This window comes from Cinclus cinclus, chromosome 7, assembly GCF_963662255.1.
Source record: "Cinclus cinclus chromosome 7, bCinCin1.1, whole genome shotgun sequence".
Taxonomy (NCBI): domain Eukaryota; kingdom Metazoa; phylum Chordata; class Aves; order Passeriformes; family Cinclidae; genus Cinclus; species Cinclus cinclus.
The window spans coordinates 12513884-12536330 of NC_085052.1; the positions used below are offsets into that span (position 1 = coordinate 12513884).

General features: G+C 46.1%; 1 protein-coding gene across 3 annotated transcripts in view; it reads right to left on the reverse strand.

The window, feature by feature from the left end:
- Window positions 1-4563: 4563 nt before the first annotated feature.
- WBP1L (WW domain binding protein 1 like) overlaps window positions 4564-22447 on the reverse strand; it is a 59732-nt gene continuing 41848 nt past the window's right edge. For 2 of the 3 annotated variants that reach the window (XM_062496512.1, XM_062496513.1), the window contains exons 2-4: window positions 19184-19286; window positions 8295-8456; window positions 4564-6893 (exon numbers count right to left, since the gene is read on the reverse strand). In XM_062496512.1, coding sequence (XP_062352496.1) covers window positions 6154-6893; window positions 8295-8456; window positions 19184-19286 — 1005 coding nt within the window. In that variant the 3' untranslated portion in view covers window positions 4564-6153. The remainder of the gene's footprint in view (window positions 6894-8294; window positions 8457-19183; window positions 19287-22447) is intronic. The other variant, XM_062496515.1, reaches the window with a different exon arrangement.

Here is a 22447-nt window from a genome sequence, read left to right on the forward strand (position 1 = left end):
CTGCCCCATGGATGGGGGTTGTCCAGATAAAGCTATTCCCAACACAGCATGGCTCCAGCTATTTTTTTGGGTAGGAGATGGAGGACGGGGTTAAGTGTGAGATGTATGGTGGCCCCACAATTTGCTGGGAGCACTGTGCTCAGTTGGGAGGCTGTGGCCTCTCTGCATTAGTGTGGTAGCTCCTGCCTGCTCACTGTCCTGAGCATTCACTGTCTGGCTGGATTTTGGCCATCGCTCCAGCAGCAGCACAACCTTCCTGTAACGCAAGGGGCCGTGTTTGCTTTGCTTTTGCCAAAAACTACTGTGCCATGGAGGGCAGCGTGTAATTAGGTTTCTGGTTCTCTATTACTTGACCTCTTAATATTTAACTAAATAGCTGCACAGCTATGGCTCAGGGCCCCTGGAAGGAAAGCAGCCAAGACAGAGGGGAAAGCCCCACAGAGCCCCAGCACAATTTGATGCCCCAGCACTGCACACCCCCTCATTTTTTCCCTACTCTGTCTCTTGCTAGCAGGCAGGAAAACAGACATAAACTTCCCCACCACTGAACCTCCTGCTCAGTGTGTATGAGTTCTTTCAAACCCCCAGGACCTGGCTTTCATGCAGCCCCTTCAACATTGGCATCCAATGCCAAATGGGTCCTGACAGCCTGTGGCAAGGGGGTGATGATGAAGGGAATGCATTTGCAGCTTGGCACAGCACCTGGAGCATCCTTCCTCCTCCCTGTCAATTTTCCTCGGGGTTCAGGGTGATAGGGAGGAGCTGGAGGAAGAACTGCCATGCACATGCCTGTCCCAAGGGCAATCCCCAGGCTGATTTAGGCAGCTGACCTGCCAGAAGCTGGGCAGAGGGACCACAGCAGGAGCCCAGCCTCACTGCTGCTGCACAGTCTCTGATGGCTTCTAAGGGCTGAGCCCCACACACCTTCTTGCTTTCCTGCTTGTTTCCATCACACCAGGGGTGCCACTGGGTTTCCAATCCCTCCACTTCTGCTATGACACACTGAAGCTGTATAGGTGAAGGGGGACGGGACTCAGAATGGGCTTTGAGAAAACACAGTGCTCTAGGCTTCCCTGGGGATTGGCACCTCCATGCCAGCCTTGTCCTTCCCCTGCCCCAGATCCTGTCAGTGGCAGGAAGGCTCCACTCCAGTCTCCTGTAGCATTGTGATGCCTCCAGGAGCATCAACAGAACCTCCAGCACATTTGTGCCCATTTACCAAGGCATTTGATTTTGCTCCTGGTAAGGGATTTTCTCCTTGCCAGAATGAACAAAGGGCCAACACCTTGCTGTTTGCAAATGCACTCACACAAGTGCTAAAAGCCAGCATGCACCTCGGGGCAGAGATGGAGACCTTTGAACCAGGGATGTTTCCAACCTGGAGAATGCCTCCAGCCACAGCCTCTTACAGTCCACCTTCCCCATTTGCCAGGGCTGGCATGTGCTGTCCTAGGCCAGGGGACCAGCATGTGCTGCAAATCCCAGCTTCCCAAGTTGGGCCCTGCTGCAGGGTATCATAACCCCCACCCAGCCCCCCTCCTCCTCACGGGGAGAAGATGCTGCTGGAGAAATTCAGTGCACAGAACCAGTTCCGTGGCACTTTGTGAGCTGGTAAACAGCCCCTGGCACGGCTGCTCCCCCGCTCCGGGAGCGCGGGCAGACACTGCTGAATCATCCGGCTGGTATTTCTATCTTGACAGCTGCTCAGGGGCTGTGCTGCTGCACTCAACCCCCTTGGCTCCACCAGAAATCTTCACCTGGGCCACTGGCTCCAGCTCCCTGAGGAAAAGGGGGTCTGCAAGGAAGGAATTGCTGACAATGGAAAGAATGAAGGCTTTTCCTTCATGGCTGTTCCCACACTGTTTCGTGGGTACACCATGAAGCAGATATGCAGCTTGCTGAGGGCACTGGGCAGAGCAAGCCTGAGCCTTTCCATTGTACAAACTCATTTTGGGGGGCACAGCCACCCCCAGAGCACTTGTCCGACCCAGCTGCGCCACAGGGCTCAGCTCAGAAGCCCTCCAAGTTTGAGAGGCTTCTCTTTGCACCAGGCACCGGCTGACCCTGGGCTCTGCCGGAGAGTGATGGCCATCCCAGCAGGAGCAGGAGACGCTTGGAATACCTGCAGGTTCTGCAGCAGGCATGGCGCCAGGAGAGCTGAATAAGCACAGACCTCAGGACACAGCTGTTTGCCGGCCGAAAACAAATCGAGAAGGAAGCCGGCAGCCTGTTAACCCCCCCACCCCCACCCACCCGGAACAGAGACTGCAGCGCTTGCACCACCGTCTCGACGGCCCCGCAGCGGGCACCCGTCCCATCTGATAAAAACAGATCTGTGCTGCAAAGATGGGGGGAAATCAGCTCTGATGAAGAGGCAACTCATCCTCGCCTTCCCAAGTTGCCCACTGTGGGATGCTGTGGGGCTTGCCTGAGCCAGGGGCTGCCTGTCTGCCCCCAGTCCCGGCCTGGTTCAGGCTTTTCCTATATAAAGCAACAACAACAACAAAATATAAAACAGCAGCAAAAGCCTCCCTAGGATGTGTGCACAGGTGATGGGGGGGGGGGGGGGGGGTGCAGGAAGCAGCAGTCTTCTGGGAGAACCATTCATTCAGGACAGCAAAGGAGTTTACTTACCAGAGCTGGACTGTGCCCCAGCTCCCTGCCAAACTGCCGGGAGCAGGTCAGGCTGGGATGAGCCCAGCCAGGGCATGCAGAGATCCAGAAAAGATACAGCTGTGAGAGCCCAGGCTGTGCAGAGCAGAAACTCAGAACCTCTGACTCACATCCCCAAGTGGTGAGGGTGCCCAAGGAACCCAAAACTCCCATCGCTCGCTGGAACAGCCTCATGCTGACAGTGGAGCCGCTCATTCTGCCTCTCTCCAGGCTTCCTGCCCCAGGAAGCTTTTGATGACTGTATGACACTGAGGCTTAACTGCACCTCGGCTTTCCTTAGCCTCCAGTTAGGCAGGCAAAGTTCTGAGAGCAGGCTGCCAGCAAGCATCAAGACAGAATTCCCTCCTCCTCCATCCACAGGGTTGTACAAACATGCAATGATATACAGCAGGAAGATCACACCAGTGCTCTCGGTAGATGTGTTTGCGTCATCATTGCAGAGCTGCCGAGTCCCTTGGGGAACACCAAGGAGATCAGTGTAGGAGATCAGACCCACTGATCCCAGGAGCCCCTGCTGTGCCCAGGGGACACTCTCACTGAGCCACCATCACCTTCCACAGGCAACGCAACCCCAGCCCACCAGGACACCTGCTGGGTCCTTGCCCTCAGAACCAGCTTCAGGGGCCAAAAACGTTGTGTAAGCAGCTCCACACTGCCATGGACTCCAGCAAGAACAGACTTCAAGGAGTATTGGCAGCCACACCTAGAGCACACTGTAAAGCAGAACACTGAACACTAGATTGACAGTAATTTGTTGTCAAACCTGCTGCATTATTGCAACTCAGTTTCAAAAGACCTATTCATGACTCCCAATAAAACACCCCTTTATAGCTGGGAATGGGTGGGGTTTGGTGCTCCAGTGCTGGAGATGCACATCTGCCCATGTCCTTAGACCTACAGCATTTTAGGTGTTTATTTGCAGAAGAGTTCTTTTTGGGCCATGTTGGCTTCCTACACAGGGATACATGTGAGGGTCAAGCTCCTTTCTAAAGCTCCAGAGCTGGAGCTTTGAGAGCCCTCTGCCTGCCTGAAGAGGCACCAGCCAGGGTATCTCCAAGGAGCTCACCTGCCCCATGTCCTGCCCTGCACCACTCCTCCCCACACCAGCTGCCCCTTGGCTGCAGGTCTAAAATCCTAAAGCACTGAAAACCATAAACAGTCCTGCTCCTCAGGCACTTGTGAGCTGAAGAGACATGGTTTGCACCCCATTTACTTCTTTATGGCCTCTAAATGCCAAAAAAACTCCAGGAGTCATAAAAGGCACACTACTGCTTATTCATGACTTTTTAAAATTAGAAGCATCAGCTCGGCTTACTGGTACTTGCCTCCATGTCCAGAGGATTCCCATGCCCTTATGTGCCTTTTTGGCTTCCTCTGTGGTGCGAGGAACAAAACCAGGTGCCAATACATACAGAATTCCTGGGGGTGGTACTGGGGATTTTTAATTATCTTCTTAAAAGATGTATGTGGTTAGTGTACACAGCTGGAAGTGACCAGCCCCAGGCAGCGGGACACGCAGGGCATCTCTGTTAACACTCATCCAGGTTTCCAGGCTCCAGACATACAGGAATGAGGTCTCTTGAATCCAAATCAGAAGTCCTTCATTGTTAAGAGCACACTAAGACAAAAACTGAAGAGCTGTCTTTATCAGCTGTTCTGAGGGAAAAGAAAGGCTGTGATGGGCAAAGGAGATTCTTCCAAACCCTGTAAGGTAAGAGTGCTCTCCTGAAACGTGCTGGTAAAACGCTGGCACATGCACTACCTCCCTTGCTCTGTAGCCAGGCAGTGCCAACGCACCTCCAGATAGAAAAACAAAACCATTTCACAAACTAAAGACAGATCTTGTTCTTAGCTCACAAAATGATACACATACACATGGACAAGTTATCAGAAAAGGCATTATATTTTGGTTTCCACCTTAGTTAAAACTGATTTTGGTTTTCAATCAATCAGATCTGAGTATGTCCAAGTTCAGGTTTCAATGTTTTTTTCCCCAAAACAGTAATGATCTGGACGACCACAATTATAAAAGGGACGGGGAGAAATCCCAAGAACAAGTTACACAGTCTGAACTGTGCTCTCTTCCACATGAGCACTCTAGGGAATGTTAGTTTCAGCTCATCCTTTTTTTTTTTTTTTTCTTCCTTCAGGTTGTTACTAACAAAAATCTCTACTGTTTATTAAAGCAAAGCTACAGTAAATTTTCTTGCAGTCTTACAGCAGGTTTTCATATTACCAGTAGGACTCGCATGCATGGATTGCAGTCATACATACACGCTCACAGACATTATACAGTAGCCAGTTGCCACCATAAAAAAAAACAAAAAGAAAGAGAAAGAAAACAGACATTCACTTCTTTTAGTGGTCATAATTAGAATCGCACCAAGCTTTTGGATTAAAAAAAAAAATACTGCACAGGTCTTCCACATCTACAAGGTAAATCATCCCTTTCGCAATGGACGGAGCTCTCGTCTCCATTTGTTCAACATGCATCACTAAAGCTTGAAGGCACGCTGGCCAAGGAGAGCCCTGTTCTTTTGTCATCTGAACTCCAGTGTGCTGCTATCGGGGTGCAAAAAAAGGACAAAAATAAAGCCAAGCCCTTTTGCAGCACACCGGGAAAAGGTCATTCGGAGACCACAGTACTTGGAAGGCAGCCCAGCTGCCTGGATTCTACTGCTAACTGTGCTCTTGGAGGCATTGAAGGAACACACTTGCGTTTAAAAATGACACATAAAGGCAAATTTCTGCAAACCCTTTCTTTTCAAACTGCCTAAGGCAGACTAACTCTCCTTCTCAAAGAAACTGGTCCTTCAGTCACCAGCTTCAAGTGGGAAATTTCCTACCTGCTGTCTTAAAACACTGAAGCACCAGAGATTATAGGGCTGATGTGTTTGGGCATTCACCAGCTTCAGGGAAACTTAACATTAGAAAAGAAAAAAAAGAAAAAAAGGAAGGAAAAAAGATGAAAAGAAATCCCCAATGCCTCAAGAGCACTATATCAAACCAGAACTCTTGGGCTACTGACTGCCGGCACTGTCAGAAGCTGCTCGCTTCTGGGAAGACACCTGGAGGTTGAAGCCTTATGGTGATTTGTATCCTCCCAGGGTGAGATTTGCTGAGTTTTACTGATTGCAAGATAAAGCAGTATTTCGGAAAACTAAAACCAACAAACTCATAATAACCATCACCAAAATCACCATTGGAAAAATTCCGTTTTTTAAAAGGTCTCATTGAGAAACATCAGTCCCTGCTCCATGGAGCAGGGCAGATACGATTAATGAAACCCAGAGTGACCCGTCCCCCACAAGCTGGGCCTTCGAGGTCTAGTCCCCATATTATATTGCAGGGGACAAAGAAAAATAAACAAAAAAATAAGGTTTTATCACCTTTTCCTCCTGTTAAAGTTTTAATCCTCTTACTCCATTTTTATTAGGTTTTTTTTTATCCCCCCCCGATTCTCCCTTCCACTCTGACTCCTTAGCTGGGGGAGCTATTGGTACAAGAGTTTGGAGAGTCCTGCTCATTTATTGTGTTCAAGAGTACACACACCGGCTGCCGGGGCAGGTGGTGGTGGCTGTGTTCACGGTGCTGCTCCTCCGTGGCACTGAAAAGCCCTTCCTCCTCATCCCCGTGGGGACGGCCGCTGCAGCTGTCACAGAAGTCCAGGGGCCCGTCCAGAGCATCATCGATGAGCCCATCAAACTCCTTGAGGTCGTCGTCGTGATGACCCCGGTTGCACACGCACACTTCTATGCCCGAGTCGCCGGTGAAACGGCGCTGCCTGCCCGGCGTCTTGTCCTTGGTGTCGGGAATGGCGCTGCTCTGCTCTAAGCTCTCAGAGCTGTAACCTTTCAGCAGTTCCTCCTTGCACTCTGTATCCTTATCGGGACCGGCCCTCTCCACTAGCTCGGCTCCTGTGCTGGTACTGCCGGGCTCCATGCTTTGCATTTTGGCCACGGCTCTCTCGCCCAGCACGGTGGTGGAGGGCTCGGGGTCCCCGCGGCCGGGCGCCCCGGTGCTGTCAGTACTGCTGTTATTGCTGCTGGGTGCTGCAGAGCTGCTCTGTGCTGGCTGCAGGGCTCTGGGCGTGTCTGGGATTGTGCTACTGCTGCCTGCTGGGACACACTGCTGATGTAAGGCACTGTACGGGGGCGGGGGGGTCGGCGGTCGGTTCACCACTTCCTCATAGGGAGGTAGCAAATAGTTTGGCAAAAACCCTAGAAGTGGGAGGCAAGGAGTAGAAGTTATTTCAAGAGCATCTTATCTCAGGAAACAGGTCACTAATACAGGTTAGTGTAACATTTGCCACCTACCAGCACCTTCCCACTGAACAGCACAACAGGCTCTACAAAGGAATGCCAGAACTTGTCCCACGTAAGGCATGTCACGTGTTAAGAGAAGCAGCAAATACAGCAGAGGAGGGAGCCATTACAGGAGATGGACACAACTGGGAACAGCAGCCTGATCTCCTGGTTCTCTCTATACCTACCAAGCAAACCTCCTCGGATCATGTAGCCCAATACAACCCCACAAACCATGCTGAAGGATGGCCTGTATTGGCTGGAGGGAACAGCTCCCCAGCCCTCTCTAACACTGCCTTCTCAGCTGAATTTCCACTTTCAAGAGCAAAGATTTAATCTCACAAAGCATTGTGCAAATATGAAGAAACATGAGCAGTTACAAAGAACTTGGAGATCCTGGCTTCTGGTTACTTTTTAATGCTGAATTCAATTCTTCTGGTGCAGTCAGAATAAATTGGCAGTACTGGCAAAAGAGTTTGGCTTATTGTATTTACAGCCTTTAAAACCCATGAAAAAAACTGTTTATTTCTTAAGAGGCAACAAAATAGTCTATATAGACAGAATGTACTTAAAACACTGGAAACATTTAAGGACAGCACTGCAATTTTCCATGTGCAATTGCATATCCCTGGGGCTGGGGAGGAAAAGGCTGCTGGGGATGATTTCTGAGGTGACTGCCAGAGTTTAAAAAGAAAAGCAAGTTCATACGTGCAATTCAACAGTCTGTCAGGAACCTCAGCTGTGGTACCTCCAGTCAGAAGGAGACTTGCTGTTCTAGCACAGCACAGCAGAACACAAGGAGAGCACAAAGTGATTGTACTTTCCCTGAGCTGTGGGCAACAGCTCCTTCATGCAGTCCTAGGGCTGCTCACCAGCAGTGTGGCTTGGGAACCACAGCACAAGGTGGGAGCCAGCAGAGTCTCTGCTGAGACTCCACTTTCTCCCCGTCTGTGTGACCAAATTTTGTGAAGTCACTTCACACCTCAGTCCCACCAGCAGCAAGTCCACGCTGGAAAGAAGGAACATCCACAAAGTTCTGAATGAGGTATTTTAGGAAGCTTTGCAGAAAAACACCCAGGGAAACATCACACTCTCAGGGGTGGGTGTGAAGGTGCTGAAGTTGGTGTGGTCCAACTCCAGACTCAAAGAGGTTTAAATGCATCCAAAACCATCTCCTCTCTGCACGCCATGGTTAGCCAGCAAAGCTGCCCAGCCTCCTGCTGAGCCCAGTTACTGCTCCTCCTTCCACCTAACATGGGAAACTCGCTGCTGCTGTCCTCCCCACGGTCCCCAGGCACTGCAGTGTGAGGTACATACGGAAATAAAAGGGCAGGGCTGAGTAGTTATGGGCCTCCCGGTAAGCAATGAGGTTTATCTCGTGCTGCCGCTGCTGGGCCTGGAGGCGGTGCTTGGTGCGGCGGTGATGGCAAACACAACAGCAGCTGAGGATGATGATGATGGTCCACACCAGCCAAAACCCTGCAACAGAGGAGAGCAAATGTTAGCCATTGTGTGACAGCTGCATCCAAAACCAGGAAACCCCAAAAAGCCAATGGACAAGATCATGTGAAAGCCTGGATCTGAACCTGCACTGTTCTAAAGGCAGAAATATGTGTTAGGCCAGAAGGCTTCAACACTGACCTTCCTGCTTGTGTGGGACGCTGCGACTCCAACAGCCTTGCCACAGATGGGTAACTCTGAATGCACTTGGGTACAATGTGGCTCATGTTCGATAGGTAAGCTCTGGAGAAGAACCAAATATGGAGACAGGGCGCTCCCTCCTCCACTGCTCCTACCCTTTGGTTACCATTTCTCCTAAACAAAAATGAGCAGAGCTGTGAATAGTACTGAGCTTGCCTCCCACAGCCACTTTGGTTTGAAAATAACAATCAAGACACAAAAGTCACTCTGCAGATTGACCACAGAAGAAGAGAAAAACCCCAAGCACTATGTTTTGCTTTTGTTTGCACTGCTCTTTAATTTCCAGCCCAAATCTTCCATTGTTATGTTTAACAAAAACATGCTCTTTTTTCATAAATGTCTCAAAATATTTTTAAAACTTATTTTTGTATTCAAAGTCTTAAATTATCCAAAATTAAATTAAACTAGCCTCCCTCTCTGAATCCTCAAGAAACCTAACTTCTGCTCTGTTTGCGGTCATGGGTGGTTCCTGTGCACTGTTGTACCATATGTACACTGCTCCTTAAAAGGGAATTTTAAAATACCACTTCCTGAGTTTTACCCACACCCTCCAACATGTGGAATAACTCTTCCTTTCCACCAATTTCTCACTTGCATGCACTACACAATGTTTCCGAGACACACTTGAAAAAGCTGGAACATTCATTCCTGATTAGGCTTTTGTCTCCTGCAACTGCAGCCCACAGCTCGACGTACCCACAGTCTCTGTAAGCTCTTTTTTAAGCTCAGGATAAAGCTTAAAGATACTAAAGATACTGGGAGAGCTCTTCCTTAAGAACACATAGGCTTGGCAGCCACTCCTCACTAGAGATCACAATACTGTTTTTCTTTCTGTAACACCTCTGCCACTCTTCACTATTCCCAAGCAGTCAAAATGGAGATTCCTAATGCCACAGCCCCTTTTCAGGATGGCCAGTCTATTCTGTGGTATCAAAGTGCTCTTCTCTTGCCACTAAAGTCCTCTAGTCATGCCTTTACAATACCTTGATGTTTTCAGCATCCCCTACTATGTTTGCAATGTTTTCTCTGCTAAGAGCTAGGTGGAGAAAGGTGAACAGTTTAGGAATTTGAAGAATGAAAGGAGTATTGCTCTGGCTTAGGACAAAGGACAACTGATTGTATCACCCATCTCCGAGACCTGCACTGGGCTGTTTGTAGGTGAACTAGATGTGCCATATTGTGTCTCTGAGCATTTTGAGTGAGGACTTTCACCTCCCTGTGTTGTAACCCAAATTCCTCGTGTATTTTGGCACAGCAAATTGAAATCTCTCTCCTGCCTTATGCAATCTATTTCCCTAATCAACTGGAACCTGCCTTACCACCAAACTTATCAAAACCTGCTACCAAATGAAGGTGTTACATATTCGCTCCCGCTGCCTTTTTTTTTCCTTGGCTGGAAATGAAGGTTCCTGGATAGTTTCTCTGGCCAGCCTGCTCAGCTGTACCACAATGATCAGAGAGGAGACTGTGATCTTCACGCCAGAGAAGCAAAGGACAAAGTACTCAAGATGCTCTCTGCACTTCCCAAACCAAAATGAGAATGTGGCCACTGACCTCCAAATACCCTCCTGTTTCTAAAAAAAGCCTTTTTATATAAACTAAAAGGATTGATCCAGTCCACCCTTCCCTCCAAAGCCAAACATTTGCAACCATTCCTGTAGCCTCTTATCACTGCCAAAATCTTGGTACACAAATGCAATACTTCAACTGTCTCAGTTTGAAGACTCTCAGCAATAAATACACTTTATTTCTCACTAAGAGAAGGTCCCTTGGCTCTTGCTTGCTGAGGATGCAAGAATACACTCATCAAAACCAGGTCATTGGCACAGCATGCCACCATGCACTGAGGCAGGCCTGCAGTTCATCTTCTAAGTACTCCTTATTTTCAAAGAGCAGCCCACGATCATGAGTTCAGTAACAATAGAAAATTACACCCAGCTATCCAGCGATTTTAGCTACACTTATGAAAACAGATGCTTTTTAACACATTTGATCATGTCCTTTCCCAAGGAGTCTAGATACAATGGTAGCAAGCAGCACTTAATTAGTTAAGATGTCCTGGAGAACTGCCACCGTTAAGCAGTCTCAGCTGTAGCAGCCAAATATTTCTGCAGGGAATAACTGCTCCCACCCAAGCCTGCATCCAGAAGATTAAAGAAGTTTTCCTTTAGAAAACTTCTCTACCTGTTCCAAAAAAAGCCCCAAAGTGCTTTGCACACCACCTGATGCACAAGCTCAGAGTAGGGGTCACAGTAAGCTCAGCCATTCCTGGGAAGAGGTGTGGCAACTCTGTTAACAATACGCAGTAACAACACACAGCAGTTGAGGATAATAAATTAATGTTGGATTCTACTGAAACCGCAGGTGGCATTTAAATAAACACACCGTAATTCAGTGGATTGCAATCTGGCCATGGTGCCAGGAACACCACCTTCATTCTCCTGCAAAGGGTCTGTGCATGCTCGCAAATGCAAGTGGATGAGATCTGTTGTTTTTCACAAGAACTTCCAGAAAAAGAACCCACTAATACCACATTATTGCCTGGTTTCATTAACCGCTGACACTTCCTAGAGCTTCTAGGAATTACTCAATCCCTGACTCAGCACGAGCCTGGATGGAGGACTTGCCTGGATGATCACAGGAGATCAGCATCAGTGCCCACCAGAGCCATTTGCTGGCCTAGCTTCTGGCATCCTCTTTAACAGTTGTGTCCCCACCTCGACACCCAACAGCACGTCTGCACTGCAGGGATGGAAAGCCCCCAGTGCATCAGAAGCAACAGGATGGAACACCCATGGGAGCTGAGGCACACGAGGGGCTCGCTGGTTGTCACCTGGGCAGAGGCACCAGTCTGGGGAGAAGGACTGGGCGCAGCTCTGGTTGCAAGCCCAGCACAGTGCTGGGAGTTCAGGGCCTCCATAAAAGGCTCTACAACACTCCCTTGCCAGGAGTTTGGGCACAGCTGCAGTTTTGGCTGCAGAGCAGAAAATTGCAAAAGCCTAGAAAATATATAGTATGGTCATTTATTTGGAATAAAGCTATGCTCCAAGGCCAAGTGCAATTGTAAATATTATGTCTAAAAGTATAGAGTAAACAGTGAAGATGTTCATGCCTGAGTTGTGCATTTGTACACCTGGTGAAGCTTGGCTTCAAACCAGCAGCAGGGAGGTGAGCCGAGCAGACTACTGGCCTGTGCAGCCAGCAGCTCGTTTGGCAGGAGGGAAACTGCAAATTCACCCAAAGACAACACTAGATGAACGGGAAACGCAGGGGCCAAGCACAGCAGCAGCACACACTAACACCTCCTTCAGGGTAAAAACAGGTACCAATTCTGCCTTGTGCTGAAAATGGGTAAGATGTACAGAAGCAACTAAAGTTTAGCATTAAAGAGCCTCTAAAAGCCAAGTAAAGCTTCTGATTGTCTTCAATGTCCCCAAAAGCCTTCACTGTTGCCAAACACTTTCCTCTTGCTCTTCAACATGCACCTTCTTCCCAAATGGGTATGAGCTGCTTTTCAGCAGCATTGTGTTGAGCTATGGCTGCATTCACTGGAAAAAGAAAAATAGTTGGGAGACACATTCTGAGCCAAATTTGCCATAAAATGTCTTATTTGAGAATATTTTCCATAGCCACCTGGCAGTGACCACTGGGAACAAAAGCTTGTGGCAACCTGAGGACAACGTGACAGATAAAAAACAGTGACTTTGGAAATATAACTTCTGATGGACAGCCTGAGCAGAAGCAAAGTACCAGTCTGGAACAAAACAGGCACCAGGAGACCACTAAGCTTGAAGGCAATTTCAGTCTTTCTCTTGGTTTATGGAAGAGTGAGAAGTTGCAACACTTTCCAGCCCAGAAAATGACCAAGTCCTGAGAAATACTGCTATGTTTTGTGTTAAATTCACTGGTGATGCCTACAGGTGGATAATGATGCAAGCAAAGGTGAAACAGACACAGCCGAGGAGCTGATTATTGCCACGAGAATTCCCTGCCAGAGCACCAAAATCTTTCATAAAAGTAAAAGAAGCAGCACCAATCAGTAAGCTCAGAGCTATAAGCCTGACATGAACACGAAGCTCAGGAAGTCAGAATGGGAGCTGCAGAAACACCTGGGAATGGAATTAGGTCCCATGAAAGCCATCTCTCACACCCAGAGCAAATACTGAGGAAAGAAAAGGCTGCTACATTTACAGCATTCTTGGGAAAGGCAGCCCCATCACATGGTCATACTCTAAAGGTATTTCCCACCAGCTGTGAAAGAACATGCTTAAAGCTTCAAAGAAAACTCCTTCTAGGAGTCCTGTAGGAGACTAACCATAGTTTTGCTTAAACTTCAAAATAAGTAAGAATAAAACAGTTTAAGAATTAAAAACCAGAGCACTCCTTCCTCATAAAAAAGGAGGGAGCAATGTTTGCTTTGATGCTGTACTGTATTTGCTGCCTGGGATGTTGCCATCAGCAATGCCGTTGAGGGAAGCTCCTTTTATCCCGTGCAAAATGGAAAATGTTTTCTGGAGTGTTCCAAGGGTATGAACAGAGAAGTTTGCCCTCAAGTTCATGGCAAACTTGGGCAAATGCCATGGCTCTACTGGCAGGAAATTCCCTAAAAGCAAGCCAAAACATACTGCAAAGTGCCTTTGTGTCTGCCTGACAAGCATCTGGGTAATAGCTTAGGCTCCATGAGAGCTGGTTCTGAACAGAAGGAGAAGCGGGACAATTTCATTGACTAAGTGTCCCAAATGGTGGCCTCACAGTGAGTCATGGCTGGATAAAAATTGTCTTTTGCAGGGCCAACACTATAATGAAAAAAGGGAAGAGAAATTCACTTGGTACCACAACCTGGATGCCCTTGGGTTTAATCATGTCCTTTGGCAGAGAGGTCACATCATCATCTGCCACTGCAGGCATGAGCCAACACTGCTGCTCAAGAATGCCAGATGAAGGATCCAGGCCATAGGCCCATGAACAATTTAAGAAGGAATAAAAGAAGCCACTAAATGATGCGATCCTCTCCTGCCTGTCTCAACCATACCTCCTGCTGCTTCCTCCAGCACCTCTTGTGCCGGCACAAAGTTCCCAACAACTGTGGTTTGAACTGGTTTGAGGGAACCAGAGCAGGTTGAAACTTGTTTGGCAAACACAGCAGCAGCAGCAAGAGAAAGACTGTGACTTTCAGTGACAGTTTTATGTTAGTTTAAGTTATTGGAACTGCAGTCCCAGCCTGACCTCACTGCAGGAAAAAGTTACTGAGTATTTGTAGAGTACAATGGCAAAGAAAAAAGCTGAAGACATCTCCAACTCCTGCTCGCTTGCTCCCAAACTGGTAACAAAAGGAGATGCACTTTAACTGCAACTGGTTTCTAGTTTTCAGAATAGTGTCCACTATATATGGTACACCCACTGCAAAGAGATAAGACAGAAAAACAAAAGTTTCAAAAAAATCCTTTGCCTATCGTGCAATGAGAGTCAGTAAAACTGCAGACACTGCTTTTATGCCTCTCTCCCAGGGAGTGAGCCTTCCATGGGCAATTGCTCCCATGCTCCAGATGACACATTTGTAAGTCCAGTCCCACCCAAGAGATCTGTGTTGGTAAAATGCACGTTGAACAATAACAGAGACCAGAGTGGAACATCCAGCTGAGACCATGTCCTGAAGCACCTCAGAACAACAGATCTAGAGGTACCTGTGACAAGCTGGGTTGGAGGTATGTAGGGCAGGGGGTGAAACAACACCAGGAAGTTCTCTTGCCTTTCCACGCTGTTTAACACAGCACAGGGGGAAGCAGCCACACAGGGCAAAAGTCAGTATCTGCACAGCCAGGATATGCTAGACAGCTTGCCTTCTGTTTTGGATGTGGGAATTTTACTGAGCCAGACCAAAACAAACTTAAGGTGATTTGGCTGCCTGGATTAAGCTACAAGAAGTCCAAGGAAATCAGGAAATAACTCCCTCAGTAACCCCATTTATTATGAGTTTCAGTGTGGTTGTGACATCTGTTGTTTGTCCTATACCGTTGGTGAAGCTTTGTCATGGCAGGGTTATTGCTGCAGCATAGCTGAAGAGGAGCAGCCCAAGGGGAGTCTGGCAAACCTAGGAAAGAGAAGTGAGTACAACCACGTAGAAGGCTGGGTGAAAGGCAAAGACCAGCAAAAATCTCTCTTTGAAAAAAGATATGGGATAAGACAACACAGGGTAAGGATGCAAACATGGGACTGGTGCATTGTTTGACTGATTGTTTTGAAGACTGCAGCAAACTCTTGGACATAAATTCCTATTAAAAAGCTGACCTCCTGGAATATGTACGTGGTACAGCAGTTGCTTTAGTTTTAGCAACTAACCGGATCCTTGCCAGAATTTTCTGGCAGCATGCTTTTTGGGAAAAGAGCTGTCTAGAGATTCCAAGGGAAAGCGTGCAGAAATGAGCAGAATGTTCAAAATCAGCAAAAACATTGACTGTGCTGCTTGCAAACAGAACATTTTTTCCTGTACAACCCTTCCACTAGGACTTAAACAGTCAAGATCTTTTTTTTTTTCTTTCTTTCTTTCAGAAACAGAGGGGTTCAGTATCACTGCTAAAAAAGACAATGAAACAAAAGCACAAGCAATTTAAGAACATTCACTCATTGCCAATGCTGGGCTGCTGTACAGCACCTAAATGACCCAGCTAAGCCCTTGAACTTCTAAATCCTGCAACTTTTTGCAAGCAGTGAGCAGCTGCCTGTTTCCATGCCCCGTGATTCCTGAAGCACAGAGTACTATTTTTCCAACCACACAATTAAATGTACTCTCTACAGTTTTGCTTGCTGTGTTCAGAGCTCTGGAATCATTTAATGATTCCAAAGACAAGGAGAGACAGGAGGATGGATGTCAGGAGATCTGGATTTAGCGTTCAGTCCACATCATACTCTCAAACCTGGGAAAACTCAGAACCTCTGAGCCTTACTTCTTAGTCTGCAAAACTCAGGAACTACATTCCTCGATTACCTTCTCCCCTGTATTTTGAAAATGTTTAAGCAATAAGACACCTGTCAGGCCTGGAAAAAGGCCAACTTTGGAAAACTCCAGCAAATCACAATCACATCATAGAGACCTGAATAAAAACTGTTGGGAAGCAAAATCCAGTGGCTGCTGCCATTCTCCCCCTTGGGGACCATGAGTTCTCTGGGGAGCCCAAATAAATTGTTCAATTAAAATGCTGACCCAGATCTTCCACCATGCAAACATCTTTCCCTATGCGAGGAAATGCAACAGTAAAGTAAATTTTTCCATTTTATTTTTTATTATTATGTTCCAAGAAAAATTAAAAGACATAATGCAGCTTTCCCCCCACCACATTACCAGCTACCAAGCTTGAGCTAGAACTCAAGAATTAGAAGAACAAATTAGACCTTTACATAGTTATTAGACTTATATCTATACATCTGAATATAATTTTGTTATATGGCAACACAGCACTGTTGTTGTGGGGTTTTTTTGTTGTTTTTTTTAAGAGATGGATGGGGAATCTGAACTGGGCTGTTATCTAATTTTAAATACAGGCCATCCACCTGCTTGGCATATCATATTCTCCCTTCCTCCACTCCACCCCTTAACAAAATAATACCTTGATTTTACATCCTATTCCACTACCCTCAATGACTGGTTTAAAATTACCACAATCTTTCTTGCTGCCTAGAATTGCTGAGATCAGTCATTTTCAAAGACAAACTTCCCTCAAATTCCTAAACAGGAAAAAAGGTCCTCTGTACAGGAAAAATTCCAAGTGGCCACAAAACAGGATCATGTTTCAGAATGCATGTTCAGCAAAGCTAGTTTTCTTTTCCATTTCAAATGCCATCCTCCTCTACTTCTTCCCACAAAGCTGTGGTGGTAGACATATCCAGGATTTAATTCAACAGGACTAGCAAGAAGGTCTGTTTTCATGCACACAGAAGTCTGAAACACACACTGGTGGTCTGAGAAGGTCAAGAGAAGCAAAAACTTCTCAAAAGCGACTTCAGTACATGCATATGCTGGTTAAAATCAAAACAGAACAACTGTGAAGCCATACTTAAAAGGTGCTGCTCTGTTAACTGCTCATTAACCAGAAGTTATTATTAACTTTTAAAAAGCTAACATGTTCCCAAGCATGTAAAGCTGTTGCTCGCCACTGCTCATATTAAGACTACTCACATTTACTATCAACACTTTTCACCTTGAAGGCCTTCAGAGTGTCTCAGCATATGTACCTATCAAAGATACTCCACAACTCCTGAGCAGCAGCTAAGCTCACTAGCTCTACAATATGGGTTTACACTTAAAGGATGTGCTCCCTCTATGACTCCTTCCCATCCAAAAGAAACTTTTTTCCTACCATTCATAATGGCAAAGCAAGCTTTGAAAACATTTAACTGATTTTAAATCAGTGCTGGATGTTTGCCTGAATTTGCAAAAAGCCTAGAAAACAGGTCTCATGTTTAATTACTCCCCTCATTTTGGTGTGGTACACGATGCTCTCTGTGAGGCAGAAGGAATGTGAACACACAGAAACCTATTTCTCCTGAGGAACTAACTATCCATCAGTGTGTGTGACCAATATGTTTCTTTCATTATCTCAGTGTGACCTGTGAGTCTGCTCTAAAAAGAAGCCTTTAATATTCTGACTCCTTCTAACAAAATCTGGTTTTGCCTTCCAAGAACTTTTATGATGCAGCCAGGCACTGCCAAGCACAAAAGTCTGTGCCATACTGAGAGCACAAAGAGAGCTAAACTATCCCATTAAAATTGCAGGGGGCTATTGCTAGGACAAGACTGTTTATATGCAATTCAGCTAAGCCCCTCTTTCAAGATGTCCATGGGAGAAACATGGGGACTGTGTCACCAGCTCCAGTGTGCAGCTGCACTTCATGCTGCTGCTCAGTTTAGATCCTGCTTGCCAAGGAGCCTGTAAGCCTTTGCACACAAGCATCTTCCTCTACATTCCCACCCACACAAATTCAAAACTGGGTTTGACCTTCCCCATTCTGCTCTGTCCATGCATCCCCCTCTAGTCTGAACAAATTCCTGCCATCTGTCCTGCCTGTGCTGCTGACTGCAACAATCTGATCCAGGCACTCCAAGGCTCCAGTATATTCATGTCTGTTTCTCAGTCTGCTATGGTCTCTGGAGCTGCCTCTGGCCCCGTATCCTGAATTGATTCTTGAACTGATTGGACATTTGGGAAAAAAGGCCTGCTGTAAAAGGTCTGCAAGACATTGAAATCCTGCCATTAGTATCTACACAGCCAGCTGCTGGAGTCTGAGCACAGTGTGTCTTGAAGATGCTTACTATAAAGTCCTGTTCAGTATATAACCACATCCTTTATACTTCATTGGCTAATTTAAGAAGCAGAAGCATATTTCTAGACGAAAGGATGACGTGTCAGCTATTCCTGTCCTTGGATCCAGGTTAAGGGACAGTCTTTGTATGAGTAACACATTTCCACACACAAGCTACTTCAGGGAAGTGAAACTGTGGGCACAACAGAGGGTTTAAGTAGAAAGTGCAGTTGCATAAAAACTAGAAGATACCATTGGGTATGGTAAGAAGGTATCTCCAGCCTCTAATGCAAGGGTACAATGTTCAGAGCACCACATTTCCAAACTCCAGGAGCAGAGATGCCCTCCCAGCCTAGGCTCAGGACAGTACAACAGCACAACATCAGTGTTCAACCTTTGGTGCTCCTCCTCAAGAAAGAAGACACCATCAGACTCAACAAGCTTAGTTTTCCTCGAAATTCAGCATTTATTACTTTCTTATGCTTTCAGCTTTCCATTTTTCCATATATCTTAATCAAGTTTTGCTGGCGACCTGCTTTGACCTGCCTGCTGCCATCCAAGGGGACTCAGCAGGTACAGTCACTCAACCATTTGCTGGAAACTTTCATATTTTTAAATCTCACATTTTGGGAAGGAGGAGATAAGAGGGGTTGCAATGGGAAATGTGTGTTCCATACAGCATGGTATTCAAGCACTGCAAACCCACAGGATTTACCCAAGACTCTCTCAACACAAGGACTCTGAACAGTCCTGAAGAGAATAAGCACACTGGCCCTCCTCCTTGAAAGGACATCCTTAAAAAGATATACCAGATTTAAACTTGTTGTGCTTGCAAAGAACTAAACCGACAAGATGAAAGACACTGAATTAATTCCTTGCTTGAGTGTGTCAAGCTCTAGTGTTGTGTGTACAGCATTTCTCCCTCAAGCTGGTTTCCTCACTCCTGTATAATGTCATCTTGAGCACCCAAATCAGTGAGAAGAGCAAACAAAAGTGGCAAGATGACCCCTTACTCCTGAGAAGGCACCCACTGTGACAACCCTATTTCCTTGTCATATCACATCAGCTCTGGATTGTGCTGTAGTGAAATGCAATGGCAATGCACAATGGCTGAATACAAAACCCCATGGGACACAAGCCAGACCTGCAGTATGGTATGAGAGCCATGCAGATTAGGAAGGGAAGCCATACAAAACGGAAGGACTTACACCAGAGTTCATAGTAGTAGTTGCAACACTGGGATTGTCCACAACAGTGGCCCGTTTCACATATGTAACTTTGATTGTTGACACCCATGCAGGTTTCCTTGTCCTAAAATTAAACAGACACACTTTTAAGATGCTTTGTCAGTATCTTTTGCAAATGTTTTACTCAATGATCTGAAAGCATTTGAAAAGTACAAGTTATGGTCTTTGGAAACTAAAATACATATGGAGGTGAAAAGACATCTACAGACCACAAAAAAAAAAAAACTCAAAGGACCATTCAGAAGAAAATCCATGTATCTCATACCCAAGTCAGCGCTGCTGTCTCATCATCCCTCTCCTTTTCCACTAAAAGTTACCACATTTTGGGAGACAAGTATTCTCTTAAAAGAAGAGATGACATTTGTTCCACATTGTACACAATATCACTGTATTACTGGGGCTGAATGCCAAGTGAAGAAAAGCATTCATAAAGGGAATGTCATAATTTGAGAAAAGACTGCTTGGATTCATTTAGATCTAAATGACAACTACAATATGTTCCTACAAGATTCCTATCTAAAATGATTCCTTTGTAATTAGCCATGTGCTTTATGTGAGATCAGCATTGCTGTAAAACTTCTTCCTGGAATAGCAAAGTAGTCCAGAAGCAGAGCCAAATCAGCTGTAACGTATCACTCAGCAGGTCCTCAAGACACCTAAAATGGAAAAGGCCTATGGTATGAGGTCTCAGCTCCCCACATGGTGCATCACTTCCCAGAAGCCCGTGTTTTCCTGCTAGTCTGAAAACATGGCTGGGGAAAAGTACAAAACACAAGAAAACAGAAGAATTTTACAGGCTGTGGTTTGTACATCCTCTAATAGGTTTTGGAACAACCTGGGAGTTCAAAGAACACTATGGAGTTTAAGAAACAAACAAATCTTAATTAAAACCACTGTAACGAAGTTCTTATTTTCACTTTCTTTTACTTGAAATTTATTATAAGGAAACAAAAATGTGGGAAGGTTTATACTGAAAGCTGTGTTGAAAAAAATAATTTTGGAATTACCAACTTGCAAATAAGAAAACACCAACCCACTAAAGCCCAACAAAACCTGACCAGTAGGAGACAGAGATGCACATTTGTGGATCCCAGCACTGGCTGAACTGCACTGTTCTTCTCTTTTGTGTGAGTGCACCATGGCCACACTTCTCACAAACCTCTATGGAGCCAACACACATGCAAAACACCAAGTGCATTATTTCAAATGCTGAACCACCTCACTGAACAAGTGATGCGAGGAAGCAGATTCAATAAAGAAGAGTCCAGCACTAAGTTTTCAGTGTATTTGGGGACCTGGAAAAGCACCAGCACTTCCCCACCACACAGCACCCTGGTTGGAGCCACACCTCCCCAACACAGGTCTCTCACCTGAGCACCCAAATTACAGCAGCAACGTAACTTCTAAGAGCAGAACAACCTCCTGCTATCTGAGGCTCCACAGGAAACACCCCATGCCACTTCTTTTCTCCCAAGAAGTCACACCAACTTTTGAAAGTGTTTTGATCATGTGAGGGCACAATTCAGCAAACACAACTCAGCATATGATGTACTGCTTCCCTTCCTTCCATGGATATAATGATTTCCACAAAAGGCTCTAAAAAGCACCTTTAAAACTCACCCATAGAGGCAAAAAGTTGGGGGGTACCTGCCTCTATTTTTCAGGGCGAGACAAACACACGATAGGCAGCTAAAGCAAACATCTGGTTCTTGTCCTGAGATGTTGGCATGCCAACAGTAGAAACACCATTTTCCCATACAGTAAGGAGGTGTTTCCATCTCTAACTGGTGGCAACTGTTAGGAGATATTGCTGAGCCAGCACAACATTTTCTGCTTCAAGCACAGTATTGACTCCAAAAATTGTAATTTTAACCAGCAAAAGAACTAGAAATAGGGCACATCTATTCTCTTATCTGTTCCTATTAGTTTATTTACATTTTTCCTCATTTTTGTTGGCCTTGCAGAGCAAATGTAACTGATGAACAGCATAGATTTTGGCTCTCATATGAAGAGAATTGAGAAATTAATATGCCATTGCAAAATTGCAATCCTGTTGACATGCTCAAGTCAGAGGATGACTGGCTGAGGTTTGTGGTTGTGACACATGAAGATCAATGTGACCTGATGAACCAGCAAATGAATCACATGAAGCTGGTGAAAAACCAGTCTCACAGTGCCATTTCACCATCTCCTCTGCATCACACTTGATCCATCCTTAAATACTTCTGGTTTACTCCCCAAAAATCTCATCCATTCAGTGCTGCCTGCTTCAAAGAGTAGCATTAAGGAACAAATCAGTGTCTTTGGGCAGCAGCAACTCATAATACCTTCAACAATATTTTTCCCACTTAAAGATTTGCAGCAGTCCTATTTCAGAGACTTTCATCACACCATCCTTTTATGTGAACTTACTGACTCCCTTTTGCCAACCTCATTATATTTGATATTACTTTTCCACACATGCTTATGTGCAGGGCTGCTCCTTGTTAACCCAGCTGGACAACAGGTGTGTCAGGACATTCTCAACAGAGGATCCTGAGCAGTCAGGACGGCTGTTCCTGGAGATAAGTCTCAAGCAACATCCTGCTTCCCATCTAGAGCAGAGAAGAAGTCTTACTCTCCAGAGCTTCTTTACACACTGAGCAAGGCAAATGCTCTTCCCTGATAATGCACATATGCTTGTACCTTCAAACAGTCCCACAGTTGGCTTTCAGCTCCCACAGTCCAGAACAGCAAGGGATTCTGAAGCCCTTGCAGTGCCAACCACCAGCCACGCTCCTCGAAGTCCAAGCAGCTCATTTTGGAGCCTTTCTGCAGCTCTCTGCCAGCCCAGCCACCAACAGGCTTTTGGGAACATGGAGCTGTCAGACTCGGGGGCCACATGTCGGACCAAGAACTGTCACCGGTTTCCAAACGGTTTCACAGAATCAAGGAATAATTTGGTTTGGAAAGGATCCCAGCAGCTCACATGGTCCTACTACTGCTCGGAGCATGGCTACCTCTAACACTGGGTTATGCAGCCTGGCACAGGGAAAGAGATAAAAGGCAAACACAACTGATCCTCACAAAGAGAAGTCTAGTAGGGAAAGATTCTGGAACAAGGAGAGCATTCTTTTGGGATATATTACAGGTGACTCCTTTGGAACAAGTGTTTCAGTCTCCTCTTTTAAGTCAAGACTCGTTTCTGTGAAAAGCTGAGCCACTGTATAGTTTGCTCCTTTTTTT